Raw genomic sequence first — 20,956 nt, 5'->3', positions numbered from 1 at the left:
TATTTGGCCATGGAAAACTGAGAAAAGCAAACAGGATAGGGGAGGTAGGGGACTCGAGTTGTTTATTTAAAAAATAATAATATTTTTAGTTTTTAAGAGAGATAAAAGTTTCAAAATTTTAAGATTATGACACATATTATTTAATGAGATTTTATAATGATCGTTACGGTTAAGACATCTAAAATGATAACTTTAGGCACTTAAATGATCTAAAAAATAATTTAAACACAAAATTTTGAAAAATGACATAATTTGGATGCTTATTTTATATTTAAGCCTATAGTTTAACCAAACATTAAAAATTTTAACCGTGAGTGGAGTAATCTATTTGAAATCAGTTGTGACAGTTAATCTTCAGACTCAGAGTGTTATGTGGGAATTACCGCCAGTTGCTCACGCACTCAAGGAGGAAAATACAGCACGCGCCCTTTCTTCTTCCCTCCTCCACAAAATAAATAAATACATAAATAAAAGCAAAAAAGAAATTCTCCCAAAATTTCCCTCCGCCACAACAATTCCTTCAAGGTTTCCTCTGTACTTTTGTTTGTTTGTCTGTTTCTTCGAAATCCAAATCCCATGCCAAAACCCTACCAACTGTGATAGTACTCTCCCTTTTTCTTTCCTAAATTAATAACTCCCCGTTCTAACTTTAATGGACTCCACTGCTTCATGGCTCTCCTCTCTTTCCCTTCATCGCCATTTCGATTCTTTTCTCCTCACTCGATCCTTCGTCGCCGTTCCTTCGTTTGCTCCTTTTCTGCTGCTACCGACGCCCGCTCTCGCTCCGCCATTCTCTGGTTCAAACACGATCTCCGCATCGATGATCACCCCGGCCTCGCCGCCGCCTCTCAAACGCACCGTTTTGTTCTCCCTCTATACGTCTTCGATCATCGCATTCTCTATCGTCTGTTCTTTACTCATTCTTTCTCTTTCTTTTTTGTACTTCGAATTTTATAAGTTTGTGACGTGCTTAGTAAATATCGAATTTCTCGTGAAATTTTGAAGATTCGAAGTTGTTTTTGACTGCATCCAGGTTATTCTGATGATACGCTGGAGCTACTTCTCTTCGCATTGGAAGATTTGAGGAACTCTTTGAAGGAACAAGGCTCCAATTTGATGGTTCGATTCGGCAGCGCTGAAAATATCATCAAAGAGCTTGTAAAAGAGGTTCGTTTCTATCTTACCTTTAGAAAAGGAGCAAATTTCGGACTCCTTTTTATTAAATTTTAAGCTTCTGATTTGAACAGGTGAAAGCTACGGATGTGTTTATTGAAGAAGAGGTAGAGTATGAAATGCGTCAGCTGATTGGAGTTGTCAAGGAGACATTGGAAACGTCGTCGTCTTTAGATGGAAATTTAGACATTGTCATGTGGAGAACTCCATTCTATGATATCAAGGTGCCAACGTTTATTTTTATTCCATTTGCACTTGAATTTTCTTAGGCATCTAAGTGAATCTCTTGCATTATACATTTAAGGACGAATTGATTTGGTTTTTCTGTTTCTAAGGTTTTGCATTGTGTACTATAATGTGCTCTGTAGGAACTGAAGGAGCTACCTGCATCATATAATGACTTTAAAAAGATGAAGTTACTACCAACTTCGCCTACCCATCCAGCAACATTACCTGTTGCAGAGACCGAGTTAGATTGGGGTAAGTTTCTGGTGGTAAATTGGTTACGTTTGTCCTTAATTGGCCTATTTTAAGTGCTTTAACGTGTGATGATTTGCGGAGTTTTTTTGTTTGTTTATTATGTGGTTCTGATTATGCCTATGGAACATAATAATTGGAATATGAATCAGGTCCTCTACCTTCTTTTAGTGATATTAGGGATTTTATCGAAGAGAGAATAGGAAAATCGAAAGTGAGTTGGAATTTGATGAAAGGGAAGTCAGCTGAAGTCATATTGAAGGAGAATTTTTCAAAACTATCAGGAACCAAACCAAAATTTTTGAACGTTGAAAGCAATGAGAGAAGGAGACTCGATAAATCTGTTTTTGTTACACGAAAAGGTGATATTGTGGGTGGTGGAACAAACTCTGTGCTGAATGCTTTGGCTGCATACCTGAGATACTTGGAAGGAACAGCCCGAGATGACTGGCAAGAGTATGTGACAAATTTACCCTATCTAATTCATTTTGCTCGTGTCTTGGGATATTTTTGCGTATATATATTTGATTGTGTTTGAGTTGTTGAGAGGTTTTGGGTATGGGAACAAATTTGTACATGTTATTTCTTTCTATCAGTTTGTAATTTATTTGTATGAAATGGAAAGAATGTTATTGGATGATGACATTCACAAATTTAGATTACTCTTTTATGTTTTAATCAGCTAAATCTCTTCTTTCTCAATTTCATTGTAGAGTACATGAAAGGCTACGCAATGCTGAAACCCGTGAAGGGGCCTCTTTTACTTCACTTTTTGGTCCTGCTCTTTGCCTTGGCACAATATCTAGAAGGACAGTGCATTATGAAGCCATCAAATATGAGAGAGAACGTAATGCTGGATTCTTATCTCCATTTGGATATTCTGCAGCCTCTGTTGCTGCAGCGGCTGATGCTGTATGCTCCATGGAGGTAATTACTGCTTTATATTGGCATTTACCTAAATAGAAATGCTCAGAGTATGATTCCTCTGAATGGTTTTATTCTTTGTGTTTTCCATCGAAAGTTTTATTTTCCCTCTTCTTTGGTTTTAGTATAATTTGTAGTGCAGGGCCTTACTAAAGCATTACGGTTGATTTTGGTGACAGTGGTTTTCGCTTTTGGCTCTAAAAAGTCAGCTAAGTAAGGAAGGACTGTACTCTATATGTATTTGGAGGTGGCGTGGACATCTAATTCAGGTTTGCTAGTTAGGATAAGAGACTTTAGGCTACCTTGATATACTTAATTACTATTGTCTGGATTATAGATTTCTGTAAATTATGGTTAGGAACCAACATTTTTTTTCCTCCAGTACACAGTAGTCGGATATGAAGGTCCTGCTATTCTGCTCGTGCATGGTTTTGGTGCCTTTCTCGAGCACTACCGTGACAATATAAATGGCATAGCTGAACGTGGGAACCGTGTCTGGGCGATCACACTGTTAGGATTTGGCAAATCAGAAAAGCCCAACGTTGTGTATACCGAACTTCTGTGGGCTGAACTACTGAGAGACTTTATCGTTGAAGTTGTGGGTGAGCCTGTGCATCAAGTGGGAAACTCAATTGGTGGTATGCTATTAATGTTAACCTATTCTGTATCGTTTCTACATTACCCACAACAATCTCTTCCTCTCTAGCTGAAAATAGCTTTCTGTTTGACTCAACAGTTTGTCATTATTTTCTTTGTTTATCTACTTATTGTATCTCCAGGTTATTTTGTCTCTATTGTTGCTGGTCTCTGGCCTGCTTTGGTCAAGTCTGTCATCCTTATTAACAGTGCTGGCAATGTTATTCCTGGATTTTCTTCTCGCCGCATTTCTAACGTAAGTTTAGCCGAATACTTCATAAATTTTATGTTCTTAATTTGTGTCTAACATTTTTTTATGAAAGATGGCATGTGTTTTTTTGTTTGTTCGAAGCTATCTGCTTTGTCAGTTATTGCTGAGAAATTGTGTGATTATTTGGCAATTTGTTTCTCTTGTATTTATTTTGGTTCTTACCTGTTCCGTACAAACTGAAAATGAGGTTAAGATACAAGTTTTTCCTCTTGCTGTCTTCAGAAATATCCTATTATCGAATTATAGTTTTAATAAACATCCCCAGTGTGTGATATTCGGTATATAAATGTTTCAGGAGAGGCAAACCTTAGCTGCTGCAGGGCTGGTTGCTCAACTTCTTTTGTTCTATTTGAGGTTGAATATCAGGAACACGGTTAAAAGTTTCTACCCAACTGTAAGGTTTCTTCTATTGCTGCTTCCCATTATCTTATCTTGCTATCCTTTTATATGTTGCCTTTGACTTCTGCAGAAAACCGACCGAGCTGATAATTGGCTTATAAATGAAATGCTAAGAGCAGTATCCTCCTCACTGTTATTTGAAGTGCAAGATCAGGTGCACACGTACATATTTGACATTATGCTAAACCACAAAATGTTGTTTAGTGGAAGTAGGATTTAACGTCTTTCCCCATTAAAAGAATGACCTTAACATACTTAAGTCCAATGATCCCGGTGTGATAGTGGTCGTGGAAAGTATTTTCACCTTCGACCTCTCAATCCCTCTGAACTATCTCTTGGAAGGATACGAGGAACGGGTTCTAATTCTACAGGTAAAACCCCCTCTATTCCGAAGAGGAAGTTAATAATCTTTATCGTTCTCTATGGCGTGTGGTTCTTTTACTTTCGAGTGTTTCTTTCTGTATATCTTTGTTAGGGAATGAAAGACCCTCTCTCTGACTCAAAGGCCAAACTAGCCATGCTCAAAGAGCATTGTACCGGGCTTGTAATAAAGGAACTGGATGCTGGTAATAAGCTTTATCTATCACCAAAATAATCTCACCCAGTCCCACACCTTTACCGGTTCCCACACCTTTTGACATTTCAGGTCATTGCCCCCACGATGAGCATCCGCAGGAGGCCAACCGAATCATCTGTGAATGGATAGTAGCTGTTGAAAGAAAACTAACCGCAAACACTTATTCGTAGCGCTCGGCATTCCTTCCCAAGTAAGCCTCATTTTTATCTCGATGCTGTCTGTAGTTTGTTAAATCAGGTTTAGGCTTTTGTGAGGCCTCGTGTATATCTTACGAAATGCTAAATTAAAATCGAAGAATCTCTTAAAGGCTAACGTCTTACCAATTTTCAATGAACGATAGCAATGGCACTGTCATTGTCATTTGTATCTCTCTTTACTCGGGGGATATGGTATATAATGAATGCCATTTGAGCTCATGTTTATAATATCACATTTGATACCTATACTTTAATAAAATATCTAATGTGATATATGTACTTTTGAATTGTTCAATGTGACTTGTTTTTTGATAAAATATTCAATATGGTACTTACACTTATGCATTTTAAAGGAAGCTTGGACTCATATTTGATTTCAATGCCATTTTCATGCTTAAATTTTTAATTCAATGCCTTTAGATTTAGGAGTTTTTTTTTCTTCATATATCCCTTATTAATTAAGAAAATAAATTACTACATGTTTGGAACATTATAAACCAGTGATGAAAAAGACATTTTTTAAATCTATAAATACCAAGTGATCAATTAGGCTTTAATCATTGAAAGTGACAACTATTGTACCCATCGGTATATGGGATTTTATCACTCAATTGTTTTCTTAAAGAGAACTACTAATCTTTAAAAAATAGTGTTAAATCAATTGCATATTGACCTTTTGATTATGATTGATTCATTAATTAGTTAATTTATACTTTTCCCATTTCTTTAATCATCATCGTGTTCAAACTTGTGAATAATTTGAGGTGAATTTCTAGTAATTTGACTAATAAATTCATTTAAAACTTTTTTTCTTTCTAAATAATTAAATTAATCTAACTGATTATTAAAATATTATGTCAACGTATGTATTAATCTAATACTTTTAAAATAAATTAATATTATGTCGACAAATTGTCTCGACTATATGATACTGTTTTATTATGTCTCTTAACTATTAAAAGTTACGGAATGGACCTTTGATTATAGAGTGTTGCTTTATTGAGTTTCTCTACTATTAAAAGTTAGAAATTGGTCATCTGATTATTCATTATATTTAAAACTCATTATTTTTTATTAGAAAAAAGACAATATTCTTAGTTGAATGTTAATTTGCTCACTATGATATAATAAAATTTGATCATAGAATCTCAAACGATTATTATATTCTAGTCATCATGTTATTGTCTAGCACATACACTCGTCAATCTTACAAAGGAAAAAGACGAGTTTGGAACATAAAAAATAGTAGAGTGATTATTTTGTAACTTTTAATAGTCGGAGATTTAATAAAACATCTATAGTCAGAATATCATTTTATAACTTTTAATAATTGAAAGATTTAATAAAATAATATTATATAATCGAAAGACCATTTGTTTAATTTGCTCAAAAAATTTAAATATCAAATTAAAAAATTATCAAATTGAGATATTGATTTATATATTAAACCTTAAAAAGGAAGAACGGCCCACAAATTGCTTAATCGAAATCCGAATGTCTTTACAAAAAGGACCTAAACTCATGTAAAAAGCTCAGAATCCCATTTTTTTTTACACAAATCCCACTCAAAAAGGGTGTTTAATTCCTCTCTCTCTCTCTCTCTCTAGAGCTTAGAGAGGGAAAACGCCATGGATGTGAGGAAAACAGTAGTTGTGGTCGAAGACGTCGATGTATCGAGATCAGCACTTCAATGGTGTCTCAGCAATTTGCTCCGGTACAGCGATTCGCTGACTCTGCTTCACGTCTTCTCGGCAACGAAATCGATGAGCAAAAGGAAAGCGAGGATGCTCCGGCTGCAAGGCTATCAGCTGGCTCTCTCCTTCAAGAAAATATGCAACTTCAATTTCTTTAACGTGAGTGACTCGAATCAGTACCCTGTTATCACATATTACGAGACAATTTTCTTCTTTTTGTTAATGTTCGGAGAATTTTGTTAAACAGACAAATATTGAGATGATTGTGACGGTAGGGGACCGGGAAGGGAGGAAGATCGTGGCCATGGTGCGAGATATTGGCGCCTCTGCTTTCGTTGTTGGCCTTCATCATCAGAGCTTTCTTTACAAGTGAGTCAGCTCAACGCGTCTCTTTGTGTTAGTTACTTGTTGCATAAAATGCACTATCTCAAAATAGTATTTTTGGTCAGCTAATTTTTAGATTTTATAAAATGGTCAATAAACTTATCAAACTATTATAAAATAATTGTTTCATATAATAAAATATTAATAAATTTTGATAAGAATAAAGATAATTCCTGTAATAGTTCGATAAGTTTAATAATTATTTTGTATAGTATGATAAATTTTAATGACTTTTTAACTATTTATAAAATTTAATGATCATTTTATAACATTTAAAATTTATCGACTAAAAAGATCATTTTAACATAATCTAACTACACTCTAGTGTACTTCACCCTTATTTGTTTAATCATTGTTTTTAGAGGTATACAAAGAGATGATCAAAACTGCCATAAGATATTAGGTTGGCAATTTTCAAGACCTTTTTTTTTTAAATTTTGGTCGAATTTAGATGATTATAGCCAATTATTGACAGTGATGATATCGAACATGTCACGATTGAAGGGATAAAATCATTATTTTTTTATTGGTATTATAAATCAAAGTTCGACTCTTAATATTATTCATTATATTTGACTTGGACAAGCATGTGGCTCTGTCAATGGTGAAGAAAGAGCCAAAAGGAAATTTTGGGTCCACCTTGTTTGCTAAATGTGTATATCTTACATATATGTATTGACAATAACTGTTGGGATGCTATTAAGATATAACTTAGCTCTCTTGTCTGTTAGCAATGGATGAAAAGTTCCCTAAACCCTAAAGCATAGGGCGATTCTGAGATCAAATGGCTAGGAATTCTTATATTTGAACATTGTTAGACCACAAATTCATTACCATACCAATCATTATTTTTTTATTGGTATTATAAATCAAAGTTCGACTCTTAATATTATTCATTATATTTGACTTGGACAAGCATGTGGCTCTGTCAATGGTGAAGAAAGAGCCAAAAGGAAATTTTGGGTCCACCTTGTTTGCTAGATGTGTATATCTTACATATATGTATTGACAATAACTGTTGGGATGCTATTAAGATATAGCTTAGCTCTCTTGTCTGTTAGCAATGGATGAAAAGTTCCCTAAACCCTAAAGCATGGGGCAATTCTGAGATCAAATGGCTAGGAATTCTTATATTTGAACATTGTTAGACCACAAATTCATTACCATACCAATCTTTTATAGAACATTATCTGCATTCTTTAATTTTCTAATGGTCCAAAGTTTTTTTTGGGTACAAATTGTATATATATGCACACACTATCCAAGGTTCACTCGAATTCTAATAACATTTTAGTAGAAGTTTTTTTTAAAGGGCATCAGAGTTCCTGTACTTTAAAAAAAATCAATTTTACTCTCATGTTATTATTTTTTTTCAATGTGACCCTCCAACTCAGAAAACAAACTCAGTGTGACCCTTTGACCATCGTTTTTTTGTCGTTGTCCTTTACAGTGTTGTCATGTCAGTTCACGGTGCTGATAAGTGGACTGTCATGTTAGTATAGTGAACTGCCACGTCAACATCGTAACGTTCAACGATAAAAAATGTTGGTCAAATGGTCACATTGTGTTTATTTTCTACGTTGGAGAATCACATTGAAAGAAACAATAATACGATGGCCACTTTATTTTTTTAAGTACAAAGACCTCTGATGTTTTTTTTTTTTATAAAATGTGGCATTGTCTCCAAAAGCATATTTAAGATATTGTCATGCGTCTTTGTATATTATAAGTGGTTCCACTGGCAATAGGTTGGCATTGGCCCACGACAGCATAGCAAACAGCTTGAGCTGCAGAGTACTTGCCATCAAACAGGCAGAGTTCCAACCACTGAGGGGCAGGACTAAAGAAATGTTACCCCCATTGGAGGGTTCAACTGTTGAAAATTGGCACACCAAATTTCATCAATTGTCAACATTATGGGTTGCAATTTGGTGGCATTAATGGGGTGGTAAAATTGGTCAAATTTGGTCACCAAATTGTTGTAAATTTTGGATGGTAAAACTATGCAATTAGTCATTATAATTTAGGGTATTTACAAATTAGTCCTTAAAGCTTCAACTATAAATACCCTAGCTCATTTAGCTTCAAAACCATCCCAAAGCATTCTAGCTTTCTTCCAATACTAGAGAGAATTTAGAGAGTTTCTTGAGAGTTGTTTTCTCCTTTTTATCGAGAGAGAATTATCATTATTTTCTCCTTGGTAGATCGAGAGAGGTTGTAATTACTATTTTCTCATAGTGAAATTCTTCTACCGTTGCCCGTGGTTTTTACCCTAAATTTTTAGAGGTTTTCCACGTAAATTTTGTGTTTCTTTTATCTTCATTTTATTTTCTCAAATTATCAGTTGCGACTTTGCTCTATCCGATAGCCGTCTTCCGCAACAATTGGTATCAGAGCTAGATTAGAGTGTGTAATATCTGCTTATTGTCTTTGTGGTTGCCACCAAAAGGTGGATCATCCAACATAAGAAAATAAGAAGTTATTATCCATTCTTTGAAGGTTCCAGAGAACTATTCACGATAGTGAAATAGTGGGAGCTATCCGTAGAAGAATCTATGGCAACAAAATTTGATATTGAAAAATTCAATGGGAGAAATTTCTCATTGTGGAAATTGAAGATGAAGGCCATCCTAAGGAAAGACGGGTGTCTAGCGGCTATCAATGAAAGGCCGGTGGATTTCGCAGATGACATCAAATGGAACGAGATTGACGGGAATGCTATGGCAAACTTTCATCTAGCATTAGCAGATGAAGTATTGTCAAGCATCGAGGAAAAGAATACAACTAAGGAGATATGAGATCATCTCATCAAATTGTACGTTTCACAATAAAATTTTCTTTAAGAGGAAATTGTACGCTCTCCGTATGCCAGAATCTTCTTCAGTGACGGAACACTTAAATACACTGAACACCTTATTTTCTCAGCTTACATCCTTAAGCTGTAAAATAGGAGAACAAGAACGTGCTGAACTTCTACTTCAAAGTCTACCGGATTCGTACGATCAACTCATCATCAACTTGACAAACAATAATGTCATTAGTCTAGTCTTCGATGACTTTGCAGCTGCTGTTCTACAAGAAGAAAATCGGCGCAAGAACAAGGAAGACAGACAAGTAAATCTGCAACAAGCAGAAGCGTTGACAAAGATGAGAGGGAGATCAACAGAACGTGTCCAAAGCAGCAGTCATAAACATGGTAGATCGAAGTCGAGGAGCAAGAAGAATTTAAAGTGCTACCACTGTGGAAAGAAGGGTCACTTGAAGAAAGATTGTTAGAGTCTAAATAAAAACTCCAATCCACAAGGCAATACCGCAAACACTTCAGATGATGGAGATGCTCTATGCTGTGAAGCGTCAACCACAGTGGAAGACAGAAAAAGATTTGCAGATCTATGGCTCATTAATTCGGGAGCGACATATCACATGACCTCAAGAAGAGAATAGTTCCATCATTATGAACTTGTCTCAGGAGGATCTGTGTATAGTTGCAATGATCATGCCTTAGAGATCGTTGGTGTGGGAACCATCAAATTGAAGATGTATGATGGAACAATTAAAGTTGTTCGAGATGTGTGGCACGTGTAAGGTCTGAAGAAAAATTTATTATCTTACGGATTGTTGGATAATAATGCTAGCTAGATTGAAACACGGAAAGGAATCATGAAGGTGTTCCGTGTAGCGCTTGTGGTGCTGAAAGGTGAAAAGATAGTTGCAAACTTGTACATGCTGAAGGGAAAGACATTGTTAGAAGCAGAAGCCTCTGTTGCCTCATATAGTTCAGATTCTGCAATGCTATGACATAAGAAACTTGGACACATGTCAGAAAAAGGAATGAAAGTCCTTGTGGAGCAAAAGTTACTTCCAGGCTTAACAAATGTATCACTTACTTTGTGTGAGCATTGCATAACAAGTAAGCAGCATCAGATGAAATTCAACACATCAAATTCTAGAGGCAAAAGTGTTCTAGAATTGGTTCACTCTGACGTATGGCAAGCACCAGTAACATCCCTAGGTGGAGCAAAATACTTTGTCTCATTTATTGATGACTACTCTAGGAGATGTTGGGTGCACCCTATTAAGAAGAAGTCAGACGTGTTTTCAACTTTCAAAAACTTCAAAGCGCGGGTGGAACTTGATTCTGGAAATAAGATCAAGTGTTTCAGAACAGATAATGGAGGAGAATACACAAGCGAAGAATTTGATGACTTTTGCAAGAAAGAAGGCATCAAAAGACAATTCACAGTGGCGAACACTCCTCAACAAAATGGAGTGGCAGAGCGGATGAACAGAACCTTGTTAGAAAGAACAAGATCAATGTTGAGGGACGCAGGCCTAGAAAAATCATTATGGGCAGAAGCAGTCAATACCGCCTGTTATTTGGTAAATCGAGCTCCATCAACTGCAATAGAGCTGAAGATACCAATGGAGATGTGGACTGGTAAACCAGTTGATTATTCAAACCTCCATGTATTTGGAAGTATTGTGTACGTGATGTACAACGCCCAAGAAATTTCAAAGCTGGATCCAAAATCCAGGAAATGAAAATTCTTGGGGTATGCTGATAGAGTAAAGGGGTATCACTTGTGAGATCCCACTACCCGCAAAGTGATCATTAGCAGGGATGTTATCTTTGTAGAAGATAAACTACAAAGAAAAGAAGACGATGATAGCGCTGAAAAGTCAGAGACTACTCAGATACATGTGGAAAAAGAGTTTGAAGAAGGAGATTCTTTTGAAGCAGAACCAGCACATGATGAACAAGAACCAAAGAGTTCTGAAGCTCCAACAACTCGTCAATCAGATCGTGTGAGAAGACGTCCCAATTGGCACTCAGATTATGTTATAGAAGGTAATATTGCATACTGCCTTTTAACAGAGGACGGTGAGCCATCAACATACCAAGAGGCAATAAACAACTCAGATGCTTCACTGTGGATGATGGCGATGCAAGAAGAAATCGAAGCCCTTCATAAAAATAATACATGGGACCTTGTACCACTACCACAAGGAAGGAAGCCAATTGGTAACAAATGGGTTTTCAAAATCAAGCGAAATGGTGACGATCAAGTTGAGAGGTATCGTGCAAGACTGGTGGTCAAAGGATATGCTCAAAAAGAAGGTATTGATTTCAATGAAATATTTTCTTCTGTGGTTCGACTAACAACAGTTCGAGTAGTTTTGGCAATGTGTGCTACATTGAACTTACATCTAGAGCAGCTAGATGTTAAAACAGCTTTTCTTTATGGAAATCTTGAAGAAGAGATTTATATGCTCCAGCTTGAAGGTTTTGAAGAAGAAGAAAAGAAGAACTTGGTTTGCAGGTTAAACAAATCTTTGTACGGTCTAAAGCAGGCACCGAGGTGTTGGTATAAGAGATTTGATTCCTTCATTATGTGCCTTGGATACAACAGACTTAATGCAGACCCTTGTGCTTATTTCAAGAAGTCTGGTGATAACGATTTTGTTATATTGTTGTTGTATGTGGATGATATGTTGGTTGCAGGACCCAACAAATATCATATTGAAGAATTGAAGGCACAACTGGCTAGGGAATTTGAAATGAAGGACTTGGGATCAGCAAACAATATTCTAGGGATGCAAATTCACCGAGACAGAAGTAATAGGAAGATTTGGCTTTCACAAAAGAATTACTTGAAAAAGATCTTGTCACGATTCAGCATGCAAGATTGTAAGCCAATTTCTACCCCTCTTCCTATTAACTTCAAATTATCCTCCCGTATGAGTCCTAGCAGTGAAGAAGAGAGGATAGAGATGTCTCGAGTATCGTATGCATCAGCAGTGAGAAGTTTAATGTTCGCTATGATATGCACAAGACCAGACATTGCACAAGCAGTGGGAGTGGTTAGTCGATACATGGTGAATCCAGGCAAAGAGCATTGAAATACAGTAAAGAGAATCCTGAGATACATCAAAGGGACCTCAAATGTTGAATTATGTTACGGAGGATCAAACTTACTAATCAATGGGTATGTAGATTCTGACTATGCAGGGGATTTGGATAAAAGCAAATCTACAACAGGATATGTGTTCATTGTTGCTGATGGAGCTGTAAGCTGGGTTTCTAAGTTGCAGTCAGTTGTGGCTACATCCACAACAGAGGCAGAATATGTAGCAGCTACACAAGCCAGTAAAGAAGCAATTTGGTTGAAGATGCTATTGGAGGAGCTTGGGCACAATCAGGAGTATGTCTCTCTGTTCTGTGACAGTCAAAGCGCCTTGCATCTAGTAAGGAATCCAACATTTCATTCAATGACTAAGCACATACGAGTTCAATACCATTTCATTCGCGAAAAGGTGGAAGAAGGAACAGTAGATATGCAGAAGATCCATACCAAAGACAACATAGCAGATTTCATGACGAAGGCAATCAATGCTGATAAATTTACCTGGTGTCGATCCTCCTGTCGCCTGTCAAAAACGTAAGCAACATGAAAGGTACAAGTGCATTAATTGTCAATATTATGGGTGGCAATTTGGTGGCATTAATGGGGTGGCAAAATTGGTCAAATTTGGCCACCAAATTGTTGAAAATTTTGGATGGTAAAACTATGCAATTAGTCATTATAATTTAGGGTATTTACAAATTAGTCCTTAAAGCTTCAACTATAAATACCCTAGCTCATTTAGCTTCAAAACCATCCCAAAGCATTCTAGCTTTCTTCCAATACTAGAGAGAATTTAGAGAGTTTCTTGAGAGTTGTTTTCTCCTTTTTATCGAGAGAGAATTATCATTGTTTTCTCCTTGGTAGATCGAGAGAGGTTGTAATTCCTATTTTATCATAGTGAAATTCTTATACCGTTGCCCGTGGTTTTTACCCTAAATTTTTAGGGTTTTTCACGTAAATTGTTTCTTTTATCTTCATTTTTATTTTCTCAAATTATCAGTTGCGATTTTGCTCTATCCGATAGACGTCTTCCGCAACATCAACTACCATGGACTTTTCCCAAATCGAAATTTCCGGTTTACAGTAAGATCTCAAACCCACCAATTTTGTTTCCTCTTCTTTTCAAACATTCTCATTTTTCTTGCACTCTGCCGTCGGATCAAGTTTTCTACCGACACGGGTTGTGTCGGTTGACGGAAACTTGTTAGCATCTTGACAAGCATCGAGGTTTTATTATCGCCAATAGTCTGATATTCCGTAAGGCAGTGACGGGGTAGGAAAACACCTGGGTTCAAGCCTATCTAATAGTCCGGTGATGTGTGAATATTACCTTTTTGACGTACCCTGACCTGTGACACTTCATTCATTGTAGAGGACCTGATATTCCTACACCAAAAGTCCCGTGCCGAATCTGTCCAACCCCTTCTGCAATTATTTGGAGGTCGAGGAAGAAAAGGAGCTATTCAAATGGAGATTGGCGTTGAAACTTAGATTATTGTTACTGTTATTATTGAATCTAAAATGCACATAGTTTGTCAGCTAATGTTCATTGCAATTTGGGTTTATCTCACAAAACACGGTGGAAATTAATCCCATAAGACATTGTTTTGTATACTTTAATCAGTGAAATAGTGATTTAATCCGAACTTGTAACATTTTGTATATATCAAGATGTTGTTCCAAGAATACATTAAGTCATTGTTAATGATAATTTTTTTAAATTATAATAAAATTATTGATTTAATTTATAATTAATATATCCTTGTTTTTCAATTAATCTATGGTGATTACAAGCGATAGTATATGTTTTAAAGGTTTTCAATCATTTGAAAATGAATGTTTAAATATCTCGAAGTCGTCGGTGCTCGAACTTGAGTAGGGATGACAAACTGGCGGAGATGATGCAAATACCTCTTTTCCCGTCCTCATGCTCACATAATATTTTCGTATCTACTACTTACCCACCGCTCACTATGAGTAAATTTTTTAAATCCCTCACAAACACTAGTACATTTTTAAATCTACCCTACAACCATTATCGAACTAGATACCTATCACCTATCTCGTACATGCCCATACCCGTCTTCGCAACAACCTCGCAGATTATATTAACAATAAAAAATAAAACAAACACGTCCATTAAGAAACATAATAAAATAAATCAAGGATTAATATGTGTTTATACCTTAACATTTGGTTAAATTAGAAGTGGTGTCCTATAAAATCTTGAGATTTATAGAATAGTCACTGAAATTATACCAAATTTATATGGTGGGTAATTAGTGACCGAGCGGATGCAGGGCAGGTAAGATATCAAACACATCACCTACATGATACCCACATCGGTATAACTTTTTGCATCCACATTCGTCCAAATATCTACTAAACTTATATCCATTCATGCTCTAATTGAAACGAGTGCAGTGCAAAATCCATAAATTGTATTTGTCTATCATCCCTAAACTCAAAGCTTCTAAAAGTAACAATCATCGTTTAGCCATTAAAGTGAGTTAGTTTGTGCAATATATCTATAAATCAATACACTACATTTTCAACCATAACTAAAATATATTTATATTTGAATGTTGATTGTTCGATTTTGAGCCGAGGCTCGGAACTTTCTTTAGCTTAGTGGGCTCAGCAAATCGAACCATCAGCCTTTTGTAGCTGTTCCAAGCCTTGATTAAGCCAGCCCAGCCACACCCATTTATAATAATTGAAAAAAAGAGTATTTAATTAAGAAAATGAAACGAAAGCTGGCTCGGTTTCTCAGCACTCGAGCCTGAGACTGCAACCCGTGCTTTGTAGAGCCACTCGCTCGAGTCCGTTTGCCTTCATCTCTCACCAGCCGAGCCAAAAGATAAAGCAAAATAACAGAAAAAAAGGGGTAAATCTTTAGATATATAGTTAGGTGTCCGTGTTGGCAAACTCAACTCGCTTCGCGGCTCAGTAAAGTAAAAGCTGATTTGAGTTTGTTTGTTCTTATGGACTTTACTTTGGTTTCATCGGCTTAGATCCCCGGCTTAGATCTACGCCGATCTCTTTTCCTTTCCCTCCATTTCTTCGCTCTTCTTCCCTTTCCTCTTCTTTTACTCCTTTCACCTCTGATTCTGCATATTCAAAGCTTAAAACTAGAGAATTCATTAACCCAGACTCTTGTACTTTCGGAACAATCAAGACTCTTTTTTCTGAACCTTCTTTGCTTTGGTTTCCTGGGTTTTGATTGTTAGGCTTAGATTTCAATGAAACAGTGCTTCTTCTGCTGTCGGCTCTGTCTTTGACTTTCAGGGTAAATCTTTTGGCTTTTCCGGTTTTTGATTTATTTAGAATTCAAGCTTTCTTGGTTAGCTGTTTTTGCTGCTCAATTTGTTTGAAATCCCATTTTCCTTTTGCAGAAAAGGGTGATTTTAAGTGGGAAAACTGGAAACAAAGATGGATTGGAGTATGAACAATGCCTTCAAGACATACAAAGGTATCTTCTTATCCCTGTATATATTTAGCTGCTTACATATTGCTTCGAAGTGATCAATTTTGCTTATGTTTTTTGGTTATGTAGTTGACTCAGAATTTACAGATTTAGTCAATTGTGTTGTAGAAATAAGTTTACGAACTGGGATTTATATCACCTCTAATTGATTGTATATAATTTTCAATTGTTGCTGTTATAGCAGATATGCAACCCAGAACTATGATGGATCTGGGACTGATTTCTAACATTGATCCAATAGATATCGAACTCGATTCTTCGGAAAAGGGAAATATTGCTTCCACGTCTAAACCGAGGAAGAAGACGCTGACATCGGTTTACCTAAAGTATTTCGAGACAGCTCCCGACGGTAAAACTCGAAGGTGCAAGTTTTGCGGGCAGAGCTATTCTATAGCAACTGCAACAGGTAAGTCCTGTGGAACTTTTGGCTATGATAATATAATCATTCAATATAATTATTCTCTCATCCATTTGATGACCCCTTTTTTTGTAGGCAATTTAGGAAGACACCTTAATAATCGGCATCCCGGATATGATAAGATAGGGGAGAACGTTGCTAGTCCAGCTCCGTCGCCTGCCACCACCGTGATCAAGAAATCGCAACCGCAAGGGAGAGCACCTCAGGTTGATTATGATCATCTGAACTGGTTGCTTATTAAATGGCTCGTTTTAGCTACACTTCCTCCTTCAACCTTAGAGGACAAGTGGTTATCGAGTTCGTTTAAATTTTTGAATCCATCGATACAACTGTGGCCGGGTGAGAAGTACAAGGCAGTGTTTCGTGAAGTTTTCAGGAGCATGAGAGAAGATGTCAGAGTTTCTTTGGAACAAGTTTCTTCCAAGGTCTCAGTCACCCTTGATTTCTGGACTTCATACGAACAAATCTTTTATATGAGCATTACGTGTCATTGGATCGATGAGAATTGGTCGTTTCGAAAGGTGCTTCTCGATATATGTCAGGTACTTTATCCCTGTACAGGTTCTGAGATATATAACTCCCTGGTAAAGGTTCTTAGGATGTACAATATAGAGAATAAAGTACTCTCCTGCACCCACGATAACAGTCAGAATGCTATCCGTGCTTGCCACTCTTTAGAGGAGAACATCAATGGTCATAAAGTTGGGCCGTTCTGTTATATCCCTTGCACTTCTTGTACATTGAGTTCGATTATAGATGATGCGTTGAGAATGGCAAAACCCATTATTTCGAAGATCAGGGAATTCGTGCAAGAGATGAATGCATCGGTGGATACCTCGGAGGAGTTCATTCAATTAGCAACAGCTTACCAAGAAGGTAGTTGGCAATTTCCGCTTGATGCTTCAGCAAGGTGGAGTGGCAATTACCAAATGCTTGATCTTGTTCACAAGGTACTTGTTTCTTTAACGTAATAACTCCTTACTAGGTACGACTATGAGAATATTCGATTTGAATCTTTTTAATATCGGAACAGGCCGGGAAGTCGATGGATGCTGTTGTCAGGAAAAATGAGGATATGCTGGGAAGCGGGATGTTACTGAATGCTGCGGAGAAGAATGTCATCAATATCGTTCACGATTACTTGGAGCCCTTCTACAAAGTCATCAACGAGATATGTGTAAACAAGTACCCTCCTACTATCGGGATGATTATTGTCTACATGGATCACATTTCGGATACAATTGCAACTCGACAACCACCGGACTGGCTAAAGAATTCTTCTGAAGAAATGTTCAAAAAGCTCAGAAGTTACAACGATCAGGTTTGCAATATGTTCATCTACATGACAGCCATTCTCGATCCCCGAATTAAATGTGAACTCATACCCGAGAGTCTCAACTTGGAAAACTATCTAGAAGAAGCAAGAGCCCATTTCATTAGAAATTATTGTAGCAATAATTTTTCATCCATGACAAGTGGATACTCTGCTCAAGATATTGACAATGGAGCAAGTGTTTCTTTCGCTGAGGAAATCGCTCGAAAAAAGCGAAGAGCGAGCATGAACAATGCTACCGATGAGCTCACTCAGTACCTTTCTGAGTCTCCAGCTCCTACAAAAACAGACGTTTTGGAATGGTGGAAGGTCAACAGTACACGTTATCCTCGGCTCTCCACAATGGCTAGAGACTTTCTTGCTGTCCAAGCAACTTCAGTGAAACCCGAGGAACTATTTTGCAACAAAGGCGACGAGATCGATAAGCAACGTTATTGTATGCCACATGATAGTACACAAGCTATACTATGTATCAAGTCATGGGTTGAGGGAGGTCTCAAGTTAAAGTATAAATCAACCGAAATTGACTACGAGAGATTGATGGAATTGGCAGCTGCTGCAACCACAACTAATAGCCCAACTGGTACTGTTAAAAGGCAAAAGTGAAATAGAAGGTGGATCTGAAAATGGTTAAATTATTGTGATTAACTGAATTCTCATCATTTGCTTCTTAATGTTGTCTGTATGATAACGGAAATCATATATTTACATATATAGTTCAGAATTTCAGAATACTAACCTTAGTAAAAAGACATACGAGTTGATATTGTACGATCAATTTTATGTATCTTATAGTGTTATTTATGCATATTGTGTCTATTTCGTTGGGTTGATTATTATTTAATTGTTTTAAAATATTATATTTTATATAAATAATTCGTAAATTAAAATTTTAAAAATACTCAAATATTAATTAATTTAGATCAAATATTATAGATTCTATTGTATTAATTCAATTTGTTCTAATCATAAAATTTGATTTTGTTTAAAACATCTAATTATGGATTATCATAGGTCGAATTTTCAGTCAACTTGACACGATTCGAGAAACATACACTCTTAACTCAAAACTCAATCTGATCCAATTATAGGAAGGTTTCTTTTTATTCAAAATCTAAAGTAAATTTCGAGATAAAAATTCACGCATGACTTGATCTAACCCATATATAATAAAATTTTTTGTTCAATAAAATAGAGATTTGGCTTAAAAAAACATAGAGAATAATATAATAATATTTATCCCTAAATATATAAATAAAATATATGATAATTATTTTAAATTAGTTAATCTGGAGATTATTTAAAAATGAACTGAGTTTAATTCAACTAGGATAATTGTAAATTAAAATATTCAATTAGGATAGACTGGATAGTTATTAATCTAATTGGGTCAAACTTAATTATATAATTATAAAGTAATAATTATCCTAATTATAAAATTATTAAAGTTTATATTTGATATTAAATGTATGTGTTATATCCTTTGAAAATAATACATCCCCTTTAGTGGAGAAAGCGATACGAAGCATTGCACGACCACGTTTGTTAGCTTTTTTTAATCATATATATATATTGCTGTTCTCCCGGTTTCAAGGCTTCGTTTTGACTAATATGGACCGATCCACGTCGCACATCTAGTTTTGGTGGGTGAGTCTCCCAATAAGAATTTTCTGCATATATAAAGACTCGAACTCGAGAACTTGTTTAAACGATATAAAATTGCTTACCACTTGAATTAAGCCCGATTGGTTGATCATATATATTTAATATTATTCAAATGAGAGGAGAATGTATATCCTTCAATATTTAATTATTTCTCTTCTCAAATTAATATATATATATGAAACTATCTCATCCAGAGCCGTCTTGTAAATTTTGGTGGCCCTATGCAATAACAGTAAAATAGGTCTTTTAAAACTAAAATAGTAGATATATAAAGTTCACTAATATTTCAAAATTTATTACAACTATAAGAAAACGTTAAATAGTGATAAAAAATATCTTCATGTAATAAAGTAAAATACAAAGTAAGTTATTCTCTAAATAATGTGGGCTTTAGACTTAAAATTTTTTGGGCCAAACATCCTAAATACACGTATATACAAAAGACTTAAATTTTTTTGGAAACCCTTATAAAAATTGAGCCCTATGAGGTTGGGTAGCCCGCAGGCCCAAAACCGGCCCTGATCTCATCTTATTTTCAAATACATACATAGCATACACGTCCGGGATCAAGGGTGAAGTTGGAAATTTCAGTTAAGACTGAATCAAACCGTAATTTTAAAGTTACTGTATATATATATATATATATATATATATATATATATAAAGAGTTAATTGCATAATATGTCCTCAAACTATAACTTTAATTTTAAATTGGTCCTTAAACTTTTGAATATTCCAATTTCATCCCAAACTATGACTCTCATTCTAAATTAATCCTTCAACTTTTGAGCATTCTAATATCATTCCTAAACTATGACCCTATTTATAAATTGGTCCCTAAACTTTTGAATATTCCAATTTCATCCTGAATTTATCCAAATATGTAACTAATATCAATCATAATTTAACCTAAATTTCATTTTTTTCAAACATATAATAATATAACTTGACCTAACGGTCTTATTGACAATGGATGCGATTAGTATATAAATATGGCTTGGGATGAAATTAGAAGGTTCAAAAAGTTTGGGGACCAATTTAGGATGAAGGTTATAGTTTGGGGATGAAATTGAAATGTTCAAAGGTTTAAGGACTAATTTAAAAATGATAGTCATAGTTTAGGGATGGAATTAGAAAATTTAAAATTTTAGGGACCAATTTGAAATGAGGGTCATACTTTGAGGATATGTGATGCAATTAACTCATATATAAAAGGACACAATCATGCTCCATTCGAGTTACCTCAATGGTTAAAAGATGATTGTTATCAGGTTTTAACACTAAAAAAATGATAAACTAAAACTTAATTTATCTTATTTTTTAAAAACTAATAAATTCCTAAAAAGTAATAAATTTTTTAAAAAGTTGGAGGTCAAAACTTAATTTATCTAGCTTAAAAATTAAAAGGGACGAAA

General features: G+C 35.5%; 3 protein-coding genes across 9 annotated transcripts; all 3 read left to right on the top strand.

The window, feature by feature from the left end:
• Positions 1-481: 481 nt before the first annotated feature.
• On the top strand, positions 482-4,690 carry LOC120186641 ((6-4)DNA photolyase). 2 transcript variants are annotated; one of them, XM_039190517.1, is made up of 14 exons: positions 482-904; positions 1,034-1,167; positions 1,248-1,397; positions 1,542-1,653; positions 1,803-2,106; positions 2,364-2,577; positions 2,754-2,843; positions 2,933-3,212; positions 3,354-3,466; positions 3,777-3,875; positions 3,951-3,998; positions 4,141-4,251; positions 4,356-4,446; positions 4,527-4,690. In XM_039190517.1, the coding sequence occupies exons 1-14, from the start codon at positions 670-672 to the stop codon at positions 4,625-4,627; spliced, it is 2,082 nt and encodes a 693-aa protein (XP_039046448.1). In that variant the 5' UTR covers positions 482-669; the 3' UTR covers positions 4,628-4,690. The 2 variants fall into 2 exon arrangements, with proteins under 2 accessions (XP_039046448.1, XP_039046450.1); XM_039190519.1 differs by having other exon boundaries at positions 2,957-3,212; positions 4,527-4,688.
• On the top strand, positions 2,738-18,597 carry LOC120186642 (zinc finger BED domain-containing protein DAYSLEEPER-like). 6 transcript variants are annotated; one of them, XM_039190525.1, is made up of 6 exons: positions 2,738-2,753; positions 5,080-5,088; positions 16,057-16,110; positions 16,367-16,531; positions 16,619-17,493; positions 17,577-18,597. In XM_039190525.1, exons 3-6 carry the CDS (start codon positions 16,071-16,073, stop codon positions 18,480-18,482), a joined length of 1,986 nt encoding a protein of 661 aa, XP_039046456.1. In that variant the 5' UTR covers positions 2,738-2,753; positions 5,080-5,088; positions 16,057-16,070; the 3' UTR covers positions 18,483-18,597. The 6 variants fall into 6 exon arrangements, with proteins under 6 accessions (XP_039046456.1, XP_039046454.1, XP_039046452.1 ...); XM_039190523.1 differs by having other exon boundaries at positions 16,310-16,531; XM_039190521.1 differs by having other exon boundaries at positions 16,307-16,531.
• Positions 6,213-15,956, top strand: LOC120186733. The gene is made up of 4 exons (XM_039190607.1): positions 6,213-6,507; positions 6,596-6,717; positions 8,481-8,607; positions 15,927-15,956. The coding sequence occupies exons 1-4, from the start codon at positions 6,283-6,285 to the stop codon at positions 15,954-15,956; spliced, it is 504 nt and encodes a 167-aa protein (XP_039046538.1). The 5' UTR covers positions 6,213-6,282.
• Positions 18,598-20,956: the final 2,359 nt, after the last annotated feature.

This window comes from Hibiscus syriacus, unplaced genomic scaffold (assembly GCF_006381635.1).
Source record: "Hibiscus syriacus cultivar Baekdansim isolate YM2019G1 unplaced genomic scaffold, ASM638163v2 tig00113719_pilon, whole genome shotgun sequence".
Classification (NCBI taxonomy): domain Eukaryota; kingdom Viridiplantae; phylum Streptophyta; class Magnoliopsida; order Malvales; family Malvaceae; genus Hibiscus; species Hibiscus syriacus.
The sequence above is the reverse complement of the archived record's forward strand: the minus strand, read 5'-3'. Positions and strand labels throughout refer to the sequence as shown.